At 49.0% G+C, this 23388-nt stretch overlaps 1 protein-coding gene across 1 annotated transcript in view; it reads left to right on the top strand.

Annotated features, from left to right (window-relative positions):
• Positions 1 to 5438: 5438 nt before the first annotated feature.
• ARHGAP39 (Rho GTPase activating protein 39) overlaps positions 5439 to 23388 on the top strand; it is a 133886-nt gene continuing 115936 nt past the window's right edge. The window contains exon 1 of the mRNA XM_074145411.1: positions 5439 to 5542. Coding sequence (XP_074001512.1) covers positions 5439 to 5542 — 104 coding nt within the window. The remainder of the gene's footprint in view (positions 5543 to 23388) is intronic.

Raw genomic sequence — 23388 nt, forward strand, 5'->3', positions numbered from 1 at the left:
CTTTCAGTGTAAAAAAACTTTTCCTAATATCCATCCTAAGCCTCCCCTGGTGCAACTTGAGGCTGTTTCCTCTTGTCCCATCGCCTGTTCCTTGGGAGAAGAGACCAACCCCCTGGCTACATCCTCCTTTCAGGGAGTTGTAGAGAGCGAGAAGGTCTTCTCTCCGCCTCTTTCTCTCAGCCTAAATAACCCCAGCTGCTCCTCAGAAGTTCTCCAGACCCTTCTCCTTGTGCTTCAGGCCCCTCACCAGCTCCATTGCCCTTCTCTGGACACTCTCCAGCCCCTCAACGTCTTTTTTGTAGTGAGGGGCTCAAAACTGGCTGCAGTAGTCGAGGTGGGGCCTCACCAGAGCCGAGTACAGGGGGACCATCACTTCCCTAGTCCTACTGGCCACACCGTTTCCCCTGGCTGATCCCAGAGCCCCCCCCCATCTCCCACCCCATGCAGAATATTGTGACACTGCGTGTGACAAGGAGCTGTGGATAAATCTAATTGGGGTGGAGCTGTTAAGGGGGGGGGGTTGATGCTGCTGTGGCTTTTGAAACCTGCCTTGATGGAAGACCTTTCATTGCTTCTCTTGTTTAATCATTGAGGGTTTGAGAGACGTTTCAAGTCTTTATCTAGCTTAAAAATGTTAAAACATAATATTCTTCTGTTTCCACGGCAACAGAGACAGCGGGCATTTCTCGGGCCTGAGATGATGTTGGCATCTAGAATTTGTCACAAGGTTTAAAAGACGGAGTAATTGGCTTTGAAAGCACCACGCAGAGGGAAGGGAGACCAAGGGCTGGAAGGGACAAGCGGAGGCCAAAGCCCAGTCCCAGGGCTGTGAGCTCGCAGGGAGCTGGTGCTCTGGCACTGGTTTCCATGCCTCCCGCCCACGTGGCACCTTCCACCAGAGCAGGTTCCTCCAAGCCCCATCCAACCTGGCCTTGAACCCCTCCAGGGATGGGGCAGCCACAGCTTCTCTGGGCAACCTGGGCCAGGCTCTCACCGTCCTCAGGGAGAAGAATTTCCTCCCCAGATCTCACCTAAATCTCCCCTTTTTCAGCTTAAAACCCTTCCCCCTCCTCCTATGGCTCCCCTCCCTGATCCAGAGTCCCTCTCCATCTCTCCTGGAGCCCCTTGAGGGACTGGAAGGGGCTCCAAGGTCTCCCCGGAGCCTTCTCTTCTCCAGGCTGAACCCCCCCATCTCTCTCAGCCTGTCCTCCCAGCAGAGGGGCTCCAGCCCTCCCAGCATCTCCGTGGCCTCCTCTGGACTTGCTTCATCTTCAGCGTTGGTTACCGGTGACAGGGTGGGTGCCTTTCCCATGAGACCACTGCTGAGCACCGTCCCAGCTGTCCCTCTGCAGAAGCGACACGTCACACATACCCTGTGATACTCTGTGATTCTGTACAAATATCTGCATGTGCATGATGCATGTATCTGCATGTGCATACATGTATCTGCGTGTGTGTATGCACGTATGAACATATATCTGCATGCGTGTGCATATCTCTACATGTATATACACATGTATGTATATCTGCATCCATGTACATATATCTGCCTGTATATGTACATGTATGTATATATGCATACATGTGCATATATCTGCATGTGTGTACATATATCTACATGTATGTGTGCATGTATGTACTTATATATGCATGTATGTACATATATCTGTGTGTACATATATCTACATGTATATATGCATGCATGTACGTGTATCTGCGTGTATGTATATCTCTGTGTGTACATATATCTGCATGTATATGTGCATGTATGTACATATATCTGCATGTGTGTACATATATCTGCATGTATGCACGTATATCTGCATGTATGCACGTATCTCTGCATGTGTATGCAGGTATGTACATATGTGACCGTGTACGTACATATATCTGCATACATGTATGCATGTACATACGTGTATCTGCACGTGTCTACATATGCATCTACATGTATGCACGCATGCATGTACGTATGACGGCACGTGTGTACATATATCTCCATGTATATACGTGTCTCTCCATGTCTGTACATACATCATCACGTCTGCACCTATCTCCACACGTATGTACACACGCGTGTACTCACACGCGCAGCCCGCCCCGCCCACACGCATGCGCACGCTCCCGCCTCCCCCGCGCACGCGCGCCTTCCCTCCGAACTACAACTCCCATCGCCCCCCGCGGCTCTCCCCGGGAGGGGGAGGCGTGGCCTGCAGGCGGTGGGAGGGGGCGTGTCCCACACCCCCCCACACACCCCTGGCTCCGCCCCCTCCGCCTCTCCCCATTGGCGGCGCCGCCGTTGTCGCTGGTGACGGCGGGACGCTGAGCGGCGCGAGCGCCGGCCTCAGTCAGCGGCGGGGCGGCCGCGGGGTCGGAGCCGGAGGGGGGGCGGCAGCGGCGGCGGGAAACGGCGGCGGCTCGATCGGTTCGCCGGGGCCATGAGAGGCCGAACCGGCACCGGGGCCGCCGCCGACCAGCGGTGAGGCCGCCGGGAAGATGGCGGAAAGGTGAGAACCGGCACCGCGGGGTGGGGTTTTGGGGTGGGGGGGCGCCTCTGAGGGGGGGCCTGAGGCCTACGGGGGGGCTGAGGCCTAAGGGGGGGGGGGCTGCTCCCTCTCGTCTATGGGGACCAGACCCCCCCTCAGCGCCCCCGGGGGGACCTCGGTCCCCCCGGGGGCGCTGAGGGGGGGTCTGGTCCCCATTTATTCCCCCCGGGGGGGTTGTCTTCCCTCTCCCCCTCCTTCCATATATAACTATATAGGGGTTATGGGGGTTCCCCCCATCTTTGGGGTGCCCTGAGGGGTGTTTGTCCCCCTCCCCGCCCCACCTTGGGGGGGTATCTGGTTTTGGGGAGAGGGAGTTTTGTCCCCCCTTCTCTCGCCGTACACGTTTAATTAGGGGGTGGTGTCTGTTTTTGGTGCATGGTGTTGCGGGGGGGGGGGGAGCGAGCTGGATGCTCCCACCTGGTTCCCTGCGGTTGCAGTGGGAAGATGAAGCAGGGGGTGTGGGCTGGATCCCAACCCCACCCTGATTTCCAGGGCGGGGGGGGCATTGGTAAAGGCTATGGGGGCTGGATCCCCCCCCTGCTCCCTATGGAGGAGCTGAATCTCCGCTTGGTCCCCTTTCGGGGGGGGGGGGAAGGGGGGTTATGGAGGGGCTGGACACCCCCCCTGCTCCCCCTGAGGGGGCTTATGGAGGGGTTGGTTCCCCCCCTGCTCCCTGTAGGGGGGCTGGATCCCCCTCTGCTCCCCGAGGGGGTGATTATGGGGGGGCTGGATCCCCTTCTGCTCCCTGTGGGGGGGCTGGATCCCCCTCTGTCCCCTTGGAGGGGGGGGCTTATGGAGTGGCTGCATGTCTCCCTGCTCCCTTTGCGGGGGCTGGATCCCACCCTTGCTTTCTGTGGATGCTCTGCGGGGGGGGGTTATGGATTGGGATGGATCCCCACCCCCCGCCATGGGGGATGCAGCCAGGGGAGGTATTTTTACGGAGGTGTAAGGTGTGGCATGGCCAAGGGGGGGTAAGTGGGGGGGGGGGGGACGACGACAACGACACAGAGGGTGTCGTGGGAGTGGGTGTGGATGCAGGGATGCGCTGGAGAAGGTGTACGGGCAGGGATTGGGGTGGGGGAGATCCCACTGCAGGGGTTGGGGGGGGGGCTGCAGTGGGGTGGGGGTGGGGGGATGCACTGGCCTGGGAGTGGGGAGAAATGGCCGAGTCGTGTTTGTGCTGGAACGGGGGTTTATTTATTTCACATGTGTGGTGGATGGCGACCTGCTGGTTGGGTTGGTGAGGTTTTGGGGGGTTTTTTGTTGGTTTTTTTTTTTTTCCTCTCTGCGCTGCTCTGCTGCTTCCCCAGACCTGCATTTCTCCGGCAGCAAAAACTGCAGGATGGGAATATTTTATTTATTTAATTTTTTCTTTCCCATCCCAACCTCCCCCCGCTCTCTTCCTTCCTGGGCGATAGCAGTTTAATCAACCCTTGAGTGACCTCTACAGATAAACCCGCAGCTGCTGTGCTCCAGTACCTCACCTGGCACACGCAGCTGGGTGGGTTTAAGGGGAGGAGGGGAAAAAAAAAAAAAAAAGCTTTTTAAAAGAAAATCAATGAAATTGAGGAGCTTGGTGTGAGCTCTGGGGTACCGCAAGCAGCAGGTGGCTTGGGCTGGGGTGTGATTCTGGCTGGGTGTAGCTGGACCGGTCGTAAGCGAGATGTGATGCCGGGCTTGGCGTCGGTGGCTGTGCCGTTGCCGTCCATGGATGGTTGGATGTTCTCCTCCTCGGAGCGTCTGCCCAGGCAGTGGCTGCGGCTGAATGTTAATACACCACATGATCGTTAAAAACAGCGTGATTGCACCTTGCTGCAAAAAAAATCTGTTGCCTTGGTTGGCAGCGACGTCGCGAGCTGATTTCTTTGGTGCTACGGGGGAACCAACACCCTCCCGCTTCCATCATCTGCCTGCTGCAAACTGTCTCGCTGCTGACTTTTTTTTTTTTTTGGTGGGGGGGGGAGAGGAGATTGATGGTACTTGGTGTTTGGTGCTCGTGGATGTGAAGATCTTGGCTTGTGCTTGCAAGATGTGATCTTACGTCGGCTGATAAATGCCTCTCGTCCTTCTCTTACCGAGTATTGTTCCATGCCGTACGCTTTCTCTATTTATTTTTTTTTTTTTTAGAAGGGAGAGGCTCTATATTTCTCCCTCTTCGCTTAGGAAGGGTGTAAGGGGGGGGGGCGGACACTCGAGGTCTAGCGGCATCACCCTTCACAGACATCTCCCATGGGGGTTTGTACATATGCTCAGGAGATACATTCCCCGCCTAAAATTTGGATTAATCCAACTCTGCGCTGGAGTTTGAATCGCTGATGGCAGTGCACCGGTACCTGGGATGGTTTTTAAGCCTAAATGACTTTTTAATGTTAATCCCAAGGCCTTGAGTTACGCTAATGCCCTTGGGAGAGAGCATTTCAGCGCTCTTCCTTTGGGAAGAAAGGCGTGCATTGAGGCCTTCCATCTCCAGCGAAGTCTGTGCTCTGATGCTAAAGGAGCCGCTGACGGGGTATTTCCCACCGAAATCTATGGTTGCCGTATTTTTCCTGCTGCGGACCGAGACAAACCAAGGTCTAGCCTGTCTGCGAGCCAGATGTCTTCATGTAGCTCTCTTCCAAAGGAGCTGGAGATGGGTTCAAAGGAGCTTTTTCAAAGGAGGCTGTTAGCAAGACATCAAGATTCTTCGGTGGCTTAAAAAGAGGGGAGGGAGCGAATTCGCCGTCCTCCTGGTAAAATTAATATTGCTGATATAAAGGTGCCCGAGAAGGGCTCACAGCTGAATTTCTGTGATTTATTGTGAACTTCATCTGAGGTGCCTGTAACTGGTGATTCCTGGGTACGCTCTACGTGGTTTAAATTAGGTCATTAACTATCCTAATAAGAGAAGCAGAAATGCCGTGGTCTTCTGTAACCTGCAGCTCTGAGGGAGCGAGAGAGAGGAGATGCGGCCAGTTGGCCAGGAGCCCAGAGCTCCATAGCTTCCAGCTGAATAAAAGGTGGGTGAAGAGGTGCAGGAGGATTAAATTGGGTTACATCGGATGCCGGCTGGGTCTTTGCTGGGAGGGTCCTGCCGCTGGGAGCCGTGGGACTTCCTCCCTGTGACAAGGAGGAATCAGAGAATGATAAAATCATTTAGGTTGGGGGGGGGGGGGGAACACCCTTAAGATCATAGAGCCCAACCGTAAAAGGAGAGGGAGACTGCTGAGGTCTGGACTGTTGAAGGTTGTCCAAATCCTGACCCACATTGCATTTCACGAGGGATTTTCCTGATCGCCGTGACGGTGAGCGTGTGGTTGTTGGGTATGTGGGTTTTATTTTGGTTTTGGGGAATTTATATTTTTATTATTTTTTTTTTGCTGCTGCTGCCCTGCTGGGACAGGAGCCACTTTCTACCCTGGTTGCAACCACAAAATGGATTTTATGGTTAGTCCTGGGCAGCTGCTGCAGCTGTTAAATTCAACAGTGATGCTGGGCGTAATCTTGACCAGTTTTACGAAGATTAATGAAGATATATTTAAGCTAATGAACCTGGCAACATAAGAGCAGTGAGATGCATGGATGGCAAGGCTGGCTTTTTATTCTGATTTAAAAGAAAATCCCTTCTGCCTCGTTCTTCCTAACTTATATTGGGCATTTTGGACCTGTAATTGCGCGTTATAACTAATGAGTGGTAAGGTGGCATCATCTTGAAGCAGGAAGATAAGGCCTAGGCCTGATGGTTGAGAAGCTTCTCCAACCCATCAACTAGGTGTAAGGCTTCCAGATGTTTTAGAGAACATAGTTGAATCCCAGATCATGTCCAAAATAATTTTAGAAAATATTTTATGGATTGTTTTCCTTCTGAAAAATAGAAAAATAATGTCTGCTCATGCATGATCAGTTTGATGTTGGACCTCCTGAGTATGTTGTGTGAGGGCAGAGGTTCTTGGTAGTGTGGTGTCGCTGATCATAGATCTGGTGTGTGTTTGTTTTGCTTCCCTGTTTACAGAGCTGCTCCTCCACCTCTTTAATATTAAAAAAGAAGCTGGTAAAATCTGGGACAATCCCAGCAGCCTGTCTGTACATCACTCTATCTTTAGAGCTGTGGCTTTCAACAGTTGAAAGCTGCCTTATTGCCTGTGGTTGTGATATTTACAACTCATCTCTCAATTAGGACTCCTGAGTCTCCAAAATCCTTAAGCTGGTCCTGGCACGATCATAGAATGGTTTGGGTTGGAAGGGACCTTAAAGATCATCCAGTTCCAACCTCCTGCCATGGGCAGGGACACCTCCCACCAGTCCAGGTTGCTGCAAGCCCCCTCCAACCTAGCCTTGAAGACCTCCAAGGAGGGAATAAGAGATGTCCAGGCTGTGATGTGCAGGAAATTATGGAGTTTTGTTTGCTGAAATATTTCAGCTTAGACTGGAGAAGGCATCAGAAAAATCTGTCACTTGGACCAACGTGACCCTTCCTCGGTAGAAAAGCAGAGGCTTCTTGCATAATATGGGTCCTCTCTAAGGATAAGCCTCAGGTAGACATGATGTCCTCAGGTAGAGCTCCAGGGAAAGAGTTGTCTCAACTTTGTGCTTTTTTAAAGCTTTGTGAGGAGCTACCCCAGAGAATTTGGTGAATCCACAGTTCTATACCTGGATTTGAAGGTCTTGGGTTTGATCAAGTCCTTGAGCTGTGTGCCATCAGCTCCTGTCACCACGTGGGGGTTTTCACCTGGGAAATGTTTGTGGGGGTGAAGTCTTGAGCTGTACAGACGTGCAGCGAGTTGGTGTAGACAACTTCCCCCCACAAATTAATTGCTTTAGATAGGAGCAGCTTCCTAAATTCTGTTCCAGCAGCGTCCTGTTGCGGCTTCTCCTTCTTTGGGTCAACTGACCTGACCATTCTCTCTCCTGGGTCAATCTGCTCTGATTGCTCAATCTGCATTGGGGCTGGTGAAGCTTCCAGGGCAAGTTTTTCTGGGTAAGTTTGTAGGTAAACTATAATCTAGAGGGCAGACATGGTGTCTCATGAGTAGGTATCTTGGTTAAGACTGGTTTGGGCAAGGCTCGAATCTTCAAACCATCCTGGCGATCATATTAAGACCAAAGACGTGTGGTGTTCAAGATGAAGGTTTTAGAAGCTCACCTCTAGTAACTTGTGAAGATACAAGATTTAGAAAACAAACAAACAAAATCCCTACCCAACAACCTTTAAACAAAAAACCACAAACCCAAAACGAAACCACTAAATACAACCCAGAAGTCTCTGGGGACTGGGCTGATTCCAGGAGTGAAAAATTCTGTATAATTGGGTAAAGCTGCAAGTTCCCCGTCGGTGCAGCCGAGATGTGGAAGGGGATGGATCGTAAATCATCAGGTGTGGGATTTTGGGGCTTGAATGTGGCCTGCGTCACTGCACGGCAACGTTTTTATGGTATGCTTATCTGGTCATGTTTGCCCCAGAGAGTAAATACCGGTGAGAACTTCGTTTTGGCTCCTGATTAAGATCACTACGAGCGTTACGGTGACTTCTTCCCTCCAGTACTTTTAGAAGAAAAATCATTTCTTGTTCCTGTCTTCAGCAGCCATCCTCTCCCTCCTGCATTTTTGCTTCAGTGATTATTTCCTTACATGCTCTAGATAACGCATTGAACCTAGACCTTTCCTCTTCCTCCTCCGTCTCTTCTCAAAAAGAAACATTTCTCCTCGTAATACTTTTTCTTTTTTTTTTTTTTTTTTTCACTTTACGACTAATCCGGGCTGGCTATTTTTAATTCCAAGAAGCAAGGGATGGATAAATGTGCTCCAGGTGCTGAGGGGAAGAAGTAGAACCCTTGGAATTAGGAGCAAATGACTTAAATTGCTCACAGGAACCCCCAAAGCCGGTTTTCTCCCTTTACCGGCTCCTGGCGAGATGTGAAAGAACCACATTGTGCTGTGACAATGGGAGGTGCCTCGTTTCTCAAATTCTTCAATCCCTCGCCATTTCTCTGGCCTTAATAGATCTGGGGATTGTATTTATTTCCCCTCCTCTCGCTGCTGGGGTTGCTCCTGCCCTTTAAAGTGTCCTCCACGAACAGCCCTGCAAGAGGCCTGATGGATGCCCAATTTTTAGAGAGCTAAATACATCACTCTGATTTTTTTTATTTTTTTTTTTTCCAGTACTGACCCAGCTCGTTGGCAGGCAACTGAATATCCTCATCTCTTCCCTCTCAAATGAAAAAAAAAAAAAACCCAAAAATATTGTTTTCAAAATGTTAAAGTATTTTTAAACAGTAAATGGGAAGGGGATGGAAACGGGCAGAGAGGGCTCATTGAGTGTGACGTGTAGTAACCCAGTGGTGTCATTTAGAGAGCAGAAACCACTGTTCCTGCAGTGAAAGATGTGGAAATTTTTGATTGTTGATTAACATCTCATAAAACTGGCAGCAAATGAGGCCTGAAATAGACTGTCAGAGGGAGAAGGCTTTGCTTATTGTATTTTACAGGCGGTGCGATCCTAGAAGGTTTTGTTCCTGGATTGAACATTGATTGGAAGTTGTGTTTCTGGTACAGAGCAGAGCTTTTCTGACTCGGGGTTAATGTTATAGTTTTGCTCGTTAGTGCTGACTTTTTAAAACACAGTTTGACTGCAAAGAAAGCCCTGGAAGGGAAGGAGGGAGGGGTGTAAGGAGCAGAGGATTTGGGATATCTGGGCTTGAATGTGGCACAGAGGAAGGATGTTATGGCCACCGGTGACTTAGCCAGCCCTGGACTAGTCGATACCTGACCTAAAGGTGGCTTGGAGGCTGCTCTGCTCTTCGAGTGCAGTGCACAGGGACTGGGGGTTAGAAATTAGAGTGAAAACCTCAGCAAATATTCAATAAAAATGCAGCGTTGCATACTGAAAGTTTAAATTTCTGACCTTGCCGTAGGATGGGCATATTCTGCATCTGTGTATTTAGAATCATGGGATGGTTTGGGGTGGAAGAGACCTTAAAGATCATCTAGTCCAACCCCCTGCCATGGGCAGGGACACCTCCCACCAGAGCAGGTTGCTCCAAGCCCCCTCCAACCTGGCCTTGAACCCCTCCAGGGATGGGGCAGCCACAGCTTCTCTGGGCAACCTGGGCCAGGCTCTCACCACCCTCACAGCAAAGAAGTTCCTCCCGAGATCTCACCTAAATCTCCCCTTTTTCAGCTTGAAACCCTTCCCCCTCCTCCTATGGCTCCCCTCCCTGATCAAGAGTCCCTCCCCAGCTTTCCTGGAGCCCCTTGAGGGACTGGAAGGGGCTTGAAGGTCTCCCCGGAGCCTTCTCTTCTCCAGGCTGAACAAATCCATCACTGATCCCATTTTACAGATGGGAAAGAAGAGACCTCGGTGTGTCAAAAGTGGCACACTATAATAATACTGTAGTCTTGGATCTCAGCTTTCTGGGCCATCGCTGGTTTTGACCATGGGAGTCCCCTTCTTCTTTACTACCGAGAAGTATAGAAAAATCTTTGAATCGAAGCTGGTGCCTTCCTTTTGGTGTAGCCCCTACAGAAAACCCACGTGCCTGCTCCATTTGTGCTCTTGTCAGATGCCCACGGTTTCTGGGCTGCCTCTTCCCGAGGTGATGACATTTCTCTGTCTGCCTCGTTGCATTTTTATTGATCTTCCCTCTCCGCTCTGCACTCCGCTTGAATGTAAATGACTTCCACGGGCGACGTGTTTGGAAACCCAAGCTTTTTACCATCCAGAAACGTTACTTACTTGGCGAGTTGAAGCTATAGTATTATGATTTTTATTGATCTTTCTCACAAGCCTGAGAGCACTTTGCACACAGTTGGGAGAGATCATTGCGTTAGATGGAAAAGTGCAATCGCTTATTGACTGCGATGTGGAAGCTTCAGCAGAGAAGGATGGACAATAGGGTGCGTTTAAATAACGGTGGAATTTAGGTTACTAGAGTCAGCCCATGGTCCGTCCGGGGTATTTAGAGAAATAGTCCCTCTTTGAAGTTGGGATCATGGAATCCTTTGGGTGGGAAGGGACCTTTAAAATCCATCTAGTCCAACCCCTAGCCATGGGCAGGGACATCTTAGAATCATAGAATGGTTTAGGTTGGAAGGGACCTTAAAGACCATCTTGTTCCACACCCCCTTCCCTGGGCAGGGACACCTCCCACCAGAGCGGGTTGCTCAAAGCCCCATCCAACCTGGCCTTGAACCCCTCCAGGGATGGGGCAGCCACAGCTTCTCTGGGCAACCTGGGCCAGGATCTCACCACCCTCAGAGTGAAAATTTCCTTCCTAATGTTTAATCTAAATCTCCCCTTTTCCATTTTGAAGCCATTACCCCTCATATTTTCACTCCGTGCCCTTGTAAAAAGTTCCTCTCCAGCTTTCTTGTAGGCCCCCTTCAGATACTGGAAAGCTCCTATAAGGTTTCCCTGGAGCATTCTGTTCTCCAGGCTCGATCTTCAACTGGACCAGGACTCACAGAAGGGTTTGAGTGGGAAGGGACCTTTAAAGGCCATTGACTCCAACCCCCTGCCATGAGCAGGGACATCTTCAACTAGACCAGGTTGCTCAGAGCCCCATTGAACCTGACTTGGAATGTTTCCAGGGATGGTGCATCCACCACCTCTCTGGGCAACCTGGGCCAGTGTCTCGCCACCCTCATCTGTAAAAAAATTTGTTCCTTATCCTTTAAAAGAGAAAATTCTGCTTCTTGAACAGCCTGTCTTGTTTCCTTTCGCTGTGCTGGGAGGGTTGGTTGGTTTTTTTGGTGTCCATCTGTTGGATTACTCAGGTTGAGGAACGCATCTCAAGCTGGCCAAGCAGCGCACTGAGCACACACGCAAGGCTTTGGAGGATATGCTGGATGTATCATCGGTTTTATTAGTAATTAAGCTGTCTCTTAAGTGCTTTCTGAACCCTGCTGCCGACCTGAAGTCGGCTTTCTGGATGCTGTTGTTTCTGCTTCCTAAGCTTCTTTGCTCCCTTTAATCTAACGCGTGCATCTGTGAGTCCGCCTCCCCTCAAAGGAGAAATCCTGTAGAGGCTTCTCCATGGTGGCTGAGACTTTAAAAAAAAAAAAAAAATTAAATCAAAATGACAAAACCACAAATGCCCCTTGCTCTGGCAACGTTTCATGTGGTCAGGAACATTTGGGAAGAATTAGAAATAAAAACAAAAAACCACCAGGCAGGAACAAAATAATCAGTGTTTGGAGGAGTTGAGGGATTTCTGTCCACGCGTCCCTGACCAGATCAGCAGGCTCTTGCCTGGGCGTGCGATTTTCATCTGCTTCCCATAAAAGTGGTGGGATTTGGGTGAAATGTATTCCTTTCCCAGGGAGGAAGGAGACTGAAGCCTGAGTGAGTTGAATCCTGTCCCCTGCCATAGAATCGTGGAACGGTTTGGGTTGGAAGGGACCTTAAAGATTGAGTCCAACCCTTTGCCGTGGGCAGGGACACCTCCCACCAGACCAAGTTGCTCAAAGCCCTGTCCAACCTGGCCTGGAATGTTTCCAGGGATAGGGCATCTCCCACCTCTCTGGGCAACCTGGGCCAGTGTCTCACCACCCTCAGAGTAAAAAATTTCTTCCTTAGATCTCATCTGAATCTTCCCTCTTTTAGTTTAAAGCCATTACCCCTTGTCCTGTTGCTGCAGGCACAATTAAAGGCAATCCCCATCTTTCTTAGAAGCTTCTTTTAGGTATTGAAAGGCCTCGACTTCAAAAGGTCTCCATCCAGAGCATTGGGACTGACTGAGCGGTGGCCACCAAAGGTTTGTTTCTGAAGAAGGCAGCGATGTTCACTTTCCTTGTGCTTCCAGCTACCGTGAAGGTGCTCCACGAGTCCAGAACTGGTGGTGAGGTGCTGGACCTCCCTGGGGTTTCCTGACACATTCTGTGCCCTGCGTGGATGAGGACCTCTGCTTGATGGTTCCTGGCAGGGGTGAAGGTCTCGCATGGCTCCACTCGCAGCCTCCTGTGCTGATGACGCCAGGACCAGTAGTGCTTGCATCATGATGAGTGTGTCCCTAATTGAGCATGGCTTGATGAAATTGAGCAGCGGGGTGGCAGAAGTGCACAGGAAGCTCTTTATTGCTTTTAATTTCAGATTTAAAAGGGCTTTCATTACACCGCCCCCACCCCACCCAAGGCTGTGGAGATCGTTCAGTTCCCTGCTTCCACCTTCATTTCCAAGAGATGCCGTGGAATCTGTCAGAGCTTCCGACAGCGCTGCTGCGAGGGGGGGGAAAAATTGCAAATGAACACATCGGCGCTGCTTTCATTTAGAAGCCTTTTCTTTTCCCCTTCCAGTTCTGCATATCTCGCATCTCCTTAATGTCACCTTGAGGAATCTGTGTTGTAGGCTGGCTCTTCAGCGCAGTGGATCGTCTGTCTTGGAAGTAGGTGGAGCGTCTGCTCAAAAAATACAGTAGTTTAGAGAACACCTTAGCACATTTTCTATTGAAGACTTTTTTTTTTTTTTTTCCTTTCTTTGTAGGAAATTCTCAGGGTTTTTGTTCAAGAACAGTAATGTGCCTAGAACTTCAAACCCCCTGACAAGTGCATCTGCAGTAATTATTTTTGCTGTCAAACTTGAGCTCCCCTAAGCAAGGCACCTTTTCTTTTTTCAGCTGGGAGGGAGAAGGTGCGTGGAGAGGGTTCCTCATTAAAAAGAGAAGCGGGAATAGGCCCTGGTAGAAAAGGAGATTTATTCTGAATTTATTGATCAGGGTTTTTTAAGCCACCGGGCTTGACAAGGTGCGATGCCTGCCTTCCTCAAAATCTGTTCTAGAAATTCAATGACTTGATTGTTGCAGCTTTTTCTTAGAATCACAGAATGGTTTGGGTGGGAAGGGACATTTAAAAGCCATCTAGTTCCAACCCCTGCCCTGGGCAGGGACACCTCCCACCAGAGCAGGTTGCTCCAAGCCCCCTCCAACCTGGTCTTGAACCCCTCCAGGGATGGGGCAGCCACTGTTTCTCTGTGCAGCCTGGGCCAGGCTCTCGCCACCCTCACAGCAAAGAACTTCTTCCCCAGATCTCACCTAGATCTCCCCTCTTTCAGTGTCAAACCCTTCCTCCTCGTCCTATGGCTCCCCTCCCTCATCAAGAGTCCCTCACCAGCTTTCCTGGATCCCCTTTAGGGACTGGAAGGGGCCACAGTAAGGACATGAGGGGCTTTCTGGGCTGCCAGCGCATGTTGTCAGCCCATGGCCAGCTTTCCCAGCCCCCCGCAGCCCTTCTCAGAGCTGATCTCCATCCCCAGCCTGGGCTGAGACCGGGGTTTGCCCCAACTCAGGTGCAGAACCCTGCACTTGGCCTTGTGGAACCCCATGAGGTTCACACAGACCCACTTCTCCAGCCTATCCAGATCCCTCTGGCTGGCTCCCCGTCCCTTGGGTGTGTTGATTGCCCCACACAGCTTAATGTTGTTAAGAATAAATGGTTTCTCAGCAAATCCCTGCATCACCTCTGCTTCTAGTGCTGATGTTCTCCACTGTCCCTTTTCACTGCTATGGGATGGACTTCCAAGCTGAGGCAAGACTCCTGACAAAAGCAGCTCTTCTATGAATCATTTTAAGTGTCAAAAAGTAGGGTCTTGTACTGGAGGATGAAAAGTCAGGTCTGGGAACAGGGTTGGCTGTTCGCTACTAGAAGCAGAGCACAGAATGAGGTTGAGGAGGCCTTGTCTGGAGAAGACTGTAGGAGGAACATAAGATAATGCAGTGGGGGGAAATCAGGGCTTGTTTTGTCATCTCCAAAATTCCCCGGGTTGTTTTCTGAAAAGATGACACTCCAAACAGGAGACTAATACAAACGCGTGGTAGAAACCAAGCTTGGCGTGCAGGAGGAACAGGTTTGGCAGGAGAACCCTCTGTTGCCTGATGCTCCTCTACGTAGGAAGCATCAGATCCAGACCAGTAAATCCACAGGTGATATTCGTCTCGTACCGATAGGCGTTAATTGTGAATGTCCCTGTCTATTAATTGGGAATCTGTTAAAAGTTGCTCCAAGAATGGCTCAAAAACAGTTAAAGGTAGTTCTCCAAAACATGAAGGAATGTTTGGCTGGAGTTTATGGGCAGTGGCTATCTGTTTTGGGTGCCGTGCTCTCCTAAACAGTCATGCATTTGGATCTTGAGGTGCCCCTCCTTTTAGCAAGAAGGAAAATATTAAATATATGTACTTTTGGATACTCCTGGCATATGTCTCTCCATCTGCACTTAAAGCACGCGGATAATGCGGCTAAAAACACACTTGCAGATAACACTGTATAAATTTTCCCCCTGTGCAGTGCAAATATCTTTCATTAAGGCTTTTAAACAGGGGGAAAGCAACCTTTTGGGGGTATGATTTTTTGCAGGAAAACCTACATATAAAGCAAGTCTGCTCAGATAAGTCTTGTGTCTCAGAGTGTATTTAATATGCTAGTGGCATGAGCACATGTCCTGGCCTTGGTTTCGTTCTGGAGAATTTGTGAGCTTGGAAAAAGGACCCTTGGAAAAGGGGCTGCTGGGGAAGGCTGCAAATCTGCACATGGAAGTAATTAAAGGTTATCAATGATTCATGTATCTCCATCCACCCACATGACTGTGATACGAGTGCTTGCTTTCTCTCTTTGGGTGCATTTCAGACTAGCCTAGAATCATGGAATGGTTTGGGTGGGAAGGGACCTTTAAAGGCCACTGAGTCCAATCCCCTGCCCTGGGCAGGTACATCTTCAACTAGACCCGGTTGCTCAAAGCCCCCCTCCAACCTGGCCTTGAACCCCTCCAGGGATGGGGCAGCCACAGCTTCTCTGGGCAACCTGGGCCAGGCTCTCACCACCCTCACAGCAAGGAAGTTCTTCCCCACATCTCACCTGAATCTCCCCTTTTTCAGCTTAAAACCCTTCCCCCTCGTCCTGTGGCTCCCCTCCCTGATCAAGAGTCCCTCCCCAGCTTTCCTGGAGCCCCTTGAGAGACTGGAAGGGGCTTCAAGGTCTCCCCGGAGCCTTCTCTTCTCCAGGCTGAACCCCCCCAACTCTCTCAGCCTGTCCTCACGGCAGAGGGGCTCCAGCCCTCGCAGTGTCTCTGTGGCCTCCTCTGGTCCTGCTCCAATAGGTCCATGTCTCTCCAGTGCTGAGGCTCCAGAGCTGGAGGGAGGTCTCCCCAGAGCAACCATTTCCCATATGATAGAAATCATTGAACCTTCAGAATTATCTGGGAATTTTCAGCTCCCATTCCGGGTGGGCCTTCGGCTTTAGTGTCTGTGGGGCAGGAAACCTACTGTCACTTCTTTCATCTTATCTCCAGTCCTTCAACTTGATTGCACATGGCCACTGGGATCTTGCCCAGCAGCAGAGTCTTTTTTTAACAAAATGCTGCCTTAGCTCTAGAATACTTTTTTTTTCCCTTGATTCTTCTGTATATTGACAACTTGAAGTCAGCGCTCAAAGTGCTGACCTACAGTTCTGAATACCGGCGCAGGATTTATCCCAAAGCGATGAGAGACACGTGCGTGTTCATCTCGAGGACGTGGCACTTAAATTAAGAATATTTTGGGTAAGTTCTCGTTCAGTCTCACTGCCCTGATGGTTTTACAAATAGAGACAAAATGATTTATAGCCAGAGATTTGAAAGGCTAGAATTTTTCTGGTATTCTCTTGATTGAAATTAATAAAAGAGGCGTTGGTACCTGAAATTAATTGTCTCCCAGGTATGTGAGTTTGCTTCTCCAGTGCGTTCGTATGATATGGCATACAGTTTGCTCCCATTGCAGTGTATGGTGGCTAAATCCTACAAAACCGAACTGCCTCAGGTGGGATTTGTTGCAGAATTGCATGGTGGAGGTCTGAAAACCTTGAAGTTTGGTACCCTGAAGGCCAGCCACCTGCCCTAGATGGTCCCTGTCCCCCTGAAATGGAGAATAAAGTGGGGGCTTTGGGGTACTGTCTTGTTTTTTAGCTGCGGATTCCCACATGTATCCATGGGACAGGAGGTATTAGAGACAAGGAACATCTTACAGTGTCAGTGCTGAGTTGCGTTGGAGATGGACTTCAGCTGGGAATCTGGACTGGTGTGAAACCGCTTTATCTGTCTGAGGGAAGTGTTTGAGATGCCCCGAGAAGCTGTGGCTGCCACATCCCTGGAGGTGGTTCAAGGCCAGGTTGGATGGTGCTTGGAGCAACCTGGTCTGGTGGGAGGTGTCGCTGCCCATGTCAGGGGATTGGAACTAGATGACCTTTAAGGTCCCTTCCAACCCATCTTGACTGTGTTGGGAGCCCATGAACTTAAATATCTTTGAGGTGAATATCTCCTAATGGTTTAAATATCTGGATCTTAAATACTGCTAAGTATCCTTTATTTTCCCATTCCCTAGGTGATATTTTAATCCCAGAGTTTGCTGAAATATAATTGCCACGCTCTTCTGTGAGTAGACTCGTGGAAGGTCTTTTATCCTGGAGCTACGCAAAGGCTGGCTTTTTTCCTGGTTTTTAAAGGCAGCCTTTGTGGGAGGCAAAGGCTCAGCTCCCTCCAGGAGGTGGAAGGCGACCTTCCCTTCCTCGTTAGCTCTAAATAGCAGCCATAATGAAGTTATGGCCAAGTTAACATGGTCCATAGCATTCAAAAGTCCATCCAGTGAGTCTTTCGTACTTTGAAGTATCTCAGGGATGTTGGAAAACGAACCCTCTTGCCAGGAAGGTGAGGAGTTGGCTGCTGGAAGACGAGATCCAATTAACTGCAGTGATCAATGGCAATCAATTAAAAACTGCACTCCCTGGACTACAAAAGTCTATGAACCTCTGTCCATAGCACCCTTTAAAGCAAGACGTGGTTGGTTGAGCCAGTTTGATGTTACCTTTTAACTTAACTGGGTTTTCTTTGGTAAGAACTTAAGGCTACATGAAATTTTAAACCAGTTTTGACCTGAGGAGTGTCCTTGATGAGTGACCAACCTACTACAGGGTCCTATAATCATATTTTCTTTTTAATACATCCCTAAAAGGTGTTTAAACTGGGAATAGAAAGGCACAAGAGTCCAAGAGGCCCACAAAAACCTGTCAAAAAATAGAGGTCAGCAGGTAGAAACCAAGAAAGGACTGAGCAATAAAAGATTTAAGCCCTCTCTAAGTAATAAGTCGTAGGGACAAGGTGGTGGGAAGACACAGGATTGATTGGCAAAGTAGAAATGTGGGGGAAAACCAGCCCGACCGTGGTGTTAATACAGAGGGACATAAACTAGCAAGAAGAAAACTAGATGTGAAGGAGGGAGAGGATGCTCCGGGCTACACGTCAAAGTTGCGTGCGGTGAGAGGGACATGGAGGGGTTTTGATAGTGATAAGGAACGAAGGGGAGCACGGGTTTGGAAAACACGGTGAAATTTGAAGTGGTTGCAATGAGGACACGGACAGAACTTCAGTTCCCCAGTGGCCGCTGGGTTCCTAAACAATATTTGTATTTAATGCATTGTCTTTATCCCTGAGAGACGTCATTTGGGAACAGTGGTGAAAGCAGGGAACATCAAAATACTCCAGCAAAACTTAACTCGGGGAGAATATAGGGAAAATTAATGCCTTTTCTGAGTTTTTGGGGGATTTTTTAGCCATTCTTGTCCTGGAAAATCATGCATTTAGGAATGCCTTCAAGGTATTTGGTTAGGCCGTGCAGAAATATATGAGTTTAAGAGTGGCTGCCCTGGAGATTGGCCTGAAGAGGCAGCATCTAGAGTGGATCGGCCAAACTTTGTAAGCAAGAGGCTTGTATGGGTCTTTTGGAGCAGTGAGAAATATCTGCTGTAGTAAATAAGTGTATAATACCCCTTTTTTTTTTTTTTTTTTTTTTTGACATCAGTAGGATGTACAGCAGAAACTGCTGGAGCAAGAATAGCATATGCCTCAGTACAAATATATATCACTATACCAGTCCAACATATACCACTCTTAAAATTAGAAGGGTGAGCAGGGGTGACATAGGGGGAAAAAAATATTGAAAAATAATTTTGTCTGCCCCAGAGGTCTCCAGCTGAAGCCTGGCCTGGGTCACTGGATGACTGGAGTTAACTGCGATTTGGGATAATTTCCCTTGTACAAAATGCCATTTAAACTGTTTAGCGAATGCTCTTTGCGTCTGCTCATGAAGTCGATCTTAGGAGAGACAACGTCCTTCTTTGATTGGAAATAATGCAGAGGATGATTGCTTTATAAGCAAAAACGAAGGCAGTGGGAGACTTCAGGTGAATATTCGAAGGTTTCCGTATGTCGCATGTGAAGAACTGTCTGAGCGGGGTTAAAAATCAATATCGCTGCTCGTTTTCTTTTGTGCCCTTGCAATTTTCTACTCAAGGGAGTGGAAATAACAAGCCAACTCTGCTCCGTTTCCCGGGGTGAAATATCCAGGGAAACTCCTGTGTGCTCGTCTCCATTTTGCCGAGTATTTTGCTGAAAGTAGCTCAGCTCTTGGCACTTCCCTTGCTCTTCCGTCTGAGCTGCCGTTAACGATAAAGTTGACATTGAGGATCTTACAGTTCTTGCTCTGTCTGCTTCGTAGAACCAAAAACTCAAAGGGAAAACTTAGAATCATAGAATGGTTTGGGTTGGAAGGGACCTTCAAGATCATCTTGTTCCAATCCCCCTGTCGTGGGCAGGGACACCTCCCACCAGACCAGGTTGCTCAAAGCCCCGTCCAACTTGTCCTTGAACCCCTCCAGGGATGGGGTATCCACCGCCCCTCTGGGCAACCTGATCTTGAGGTTGGGAAGAGGTATTTTCATTCATCCTCTGCTGGGAGGACAGGCTGAGAGAGTTGGGGGGTTCAGCCTGGAGAAGAGAAGGCTCTGGTGAGACCTTGGAGCCCCTTCCAGTCCCTCAAGGGGCTCCAGGAAAGCTGGGGAGGGGAGCCATAGGAGGAGGGGGAAGGGTTTGACACTGAAAGAGGGGAGATGGAGCTGAGATGTGGGGAAGAAATTCTTTGCTGTGAGGGTGGTGAGAGCCTGGCCCAGGTTGCCCAGAGAAGCTGTGGCTGCCCCATCCCTGGAGGGGTTCAAGGCCAGGTTGGAGGGGGCTTGGAACAACCTGGTCTGGTGGGAGGTGTCCCTGCCCATTGTTGGACTCGATGGCCTTTAAGATCCCTTCCAACCCAAACTATTCTGTGATTTTATGATCCTGAGCAGTTGAGAGAGAAGGGAACTGTGTGCGGACGGGCAGGATGCCAGAGAGAGAGACTGTTCATACTGAAGTACAGAAGGATGGTTTCAGGATGGCCTAGAAGAGAGGCAGATGTTCCCGATCCTTCTCGATGAATGGACGTTTGTATCGCAGACAAACGCTCTGCCTAGAAATGTTTTATATGCGTTGAGAGCTGGAAGTGAGATTTTTAGAAAGCAACAGAGTGATGGTATCCAACTACCACAAAAAAACCTCAGTGCTGGTTTTCAGCGATAAAAAATCAGATGATGGCTGTGGTTTTGGGGTGTTATTTTAAAGACAATATTAAGAAACATCTGCGTATTGAACGCTTGGAAGTGATGCACGACGGTGTCCGATTTATTGCTTTTTTTTTTTTTTCAGCTTTGACTAAAGGGTTTGCAAGGATGAACGAGGAGGGGCAAAATAAAGGGCTGTAATGTGAAGGGAGTTATTTGAAGGTTAAGTGTCTCTGTTGCTTTAGAAGAGCCATCAGACTGAGCCTGCAGTGATTGCGCCGTTGCAAAAGCAAAATGAATAGAACTTAAGTAGACAGACAAAGTAGACCTCGTTATGAGTCGGGCTCTGTGCTTCCTGCCTTGGTTGTAGATCCTGGTCGATATCAGAGGGGGAGGAAGATCAAAACAAACCTCTCCTGACGTTCCTCGTAGCTGAAGCTCTACGCTATTTTTTTTTTTTTTTCCCCTTGAAAATATGTTCTCCTGAAGACTAAATGCCGCCTCCCGTAGCAGAGCTGTTGAGGTACTCGGAGTATTTTTGGTGAGGAAAGATAATGAAGTCTCAACGCAGCGATCCATTTGATGCAGAAGATGAAAAGGCACAAAGAACTTGAGTTAAAATCCAAGTGTGGCTGGACTCGGGAATAGAAATGACAAAGTGTGAGGGGTCTCATCTCTTAGTCATCTCCTTCCAAGCACTTCTTTTGTTCTAGGGGCTGGGAGGTGAGATGGCAGCGCAGCTCGAAGTGCATCCCTTAGATGAGTAAAGAGGTAGGAAGGGTTCTGAGGAGCCTTTGTATATTAAATAAGAAATAAAAAAAATCCGGAGTATCAGTACTTTGAAGTCCCTTCTCGTACTTTCTGTAGCGTAAGGAGCTACAGAGATGATGAGGTGACTAGAACATCTCTCTTAGGAGGAAAGCCTGAGGGACGTGGGTCTGTTTATTCTGGAGAAGAGAAGACTGAGGGGGGGGGGAATCTCATCAATGCTTATAAATACTTAAGGGGTGGGTGTCAGGAGGATGGGACCAGTCTTTTTCCAGTGGTGCCCAGTGACAGGACAAGAGGGAACGGGCACAAACGTGAACATAGGAAGTTCCATCTAAATATGAGGAGGAACTTCTTTGCTGTGAGGGTGGCAGAGCCCTGGAAGAGGCTGCCCAGGGAGGTGGTGGAGTCTCCTTCTCTGGAGACATTGAAAACCCGCCTGGACACGTTCCTGTGGGACCTGCTCTGGGTGACCCTGCTCTGGCAGGGGGGGTTGGACTGGGTGATCTCCAGAGGTCCCTTCCAACCCCGTATCATTCTGTGATTCTGTAAAGCTTAGAAACCCAGTATATTCCCAGGGAGAGGAAGGATGTGCTGGTGGGTGTCCATCTTGCTGAGGTGACTGGTTACAGGAGATGTGGGACAGAGGAAGAAGAGGCACTTGGCGTTGCAACATACGGCTCAAATAGCTTTGGTGCTGGAGTGGTGCACCTCTGATTTTCATGGTTCCTGGGGAGTTGAGCCCAAGTTTGCCTTCCTAAGCCATGCTGCTTGATGTAGTCAAGAAACTTTGTCTTCTCTAAGCTCAGATCAGCTCTTAAATTGGAGGAAGTAGATGCGATTTAGCTGTACCATTGTTTTAACTTCTAACTCATTAATCCACTGTATTGAAGATTATTTCTAACAAATACCTTTTCTTGACACTCCTGGAGATCAGCGAAGTAGAGATGTTAAATGGAGACTCCTCCAACTTGGTCTCCCAATTTTGTGTGATGCACTTGCTGCAGCCACTGCTCTAGGTTCACTTATTGTTCACAGATTTTCTTTTACCTTCGAAAAAGAAGGAAAAAAAACCTTAAACTGCTCCATAGGGTGAAAATGTTTGGAGCAGATTTTTACATCCGACTCGGGAACTCTTATGTCAGCCGGAGAAGGAGAAAGAAGAGTAATTGAAAATATTCAATACTTCATGAGCCACAGTCCAAGAAAATTTCTAATGCGGCTGTAATATGATTTGGTTTTTTAGAGCTCTCTGTATTGATTTGTCATTTTAAAACTCTCGTGCTCTATGTCCATTGTACAAGGAGGGGGGAAGAAGAAGAAAATGCTTTATAAATAAATTTCTGAGGACATAGAGAGCGCACTCAGAGTAACGGCTGGACCATAGTAGAGTCACTTACCGGCTCTCGCGTTGTTCTTTGGCTGTTAACAGCGTGTAAATTTTATTTCTATTTAAAGACACTGTGGGACTTAATTTTTCATGTTTCCAGTGCAAAGAGAAAAATGGGCAGGATCTCTTTGGGGGCCCTGCTTTAGGATTGCATCTCAGTGGGCATCTGCCTGTCTCCCCACCTTAATTTCTAGCCTTGCCCCATTATCAGGGAACAAGCAGGTTTTATACTAACAGTGTTATATTATTATAACCAGGACAACATTCTATACTAAACATGTCTCACACTTGCCTCTGGTTATGGCACTAGTGCCATTTGTCAGCCTAAGTGGGAATAAATTATAAATGTGGTAGGAAGAAAACCCACCTTGATGTTTAAGAAATTTCCTTCCTCTTTTCTATTTATCATCTTGCCTCATTTTTAGCTACAACTTAGGCTGTGTGACCGTGACTTTCAAGAGCACGGGTCATTGACTTTCAGATTGGCAGATGAGCTCCCTTCCAGCTCTGATGTTGCTCTGAGCAATTAATGTCCAGAAAGGCTGAATTGAGCGGAGTGGACATGTTGGGTGAAACGATCACTGGTACCGAGTGGTGCGGTGATGGTATTGCTTAGGGCTGTGTAGAAAGCGCCCTCGACCTGTGTTCAATGGGTCTGGCAGTTCCTATACCTCCTTTGACATTTGTTGCCCAGCCAGCTGAAATAGTCTTTTCTCGGGACTGGAGATCTCGTGTTCAGTTGAGGTAGGACTGCTGAGGTATCCGTCTTTGGGGAGAGCTCTTCACAGAATCACAGGATTGTAGGGGTTGGAAGGGACGACTGGAGACCATCCAGTCCAACCCCCTGCCAAAGCAGGGTCACCCAGAGCAGGTTGAACAGGAACCCATCCAGGTGGGTTTTGAAGACCTCCAGAGAAGGAGATTCCACCACCTCTCTGGGCAGCCTCTTCCAGGGCTCTGGCACCCTCACAGTAAAGAAGCTTTTCCTCGTGTTGAGATGGAATTTCCTGTGTTCCAGTACATGCCCATTGCCCCTTGTCCTGTCACCAGGCACCATTGAAAAGATTTTGACCCCATCTTCTTGCCACTCGCCCTTTAGGTATTGCTCAGCATTGATGAGATCCCATCTCAGCCTGCTCCTTTCCAGGCTGAACAGCCCCAAGTCCCCTCAGCCTTTCCTCAGCAGAGAGATGCTCCAGTCCCCTCATCATCTTCACAGCCTCCACTGGACTCTCTCTAGCAGTTCCCTGTCCTTGAACTTGGGTGCCCAGAACTGGACCCAGTGCTCTAAATGTGGCCTCACCAGGGTAGAGTAGAGAGGGAGGA

Source organism: Numenius arquata, chromosome 3 (genome assembly GCF_964106895.1).
Source record: "Numenius arquata chromosome 3, bNumArq3.hap1.1, whole genome shotgun sequence".
Taxonomy (NCBI): Eukaryota; Metazoa; Chordata; class Aves; order Charadriiformes; family Scolopacidae; genus Numenius; species Numenius arquata.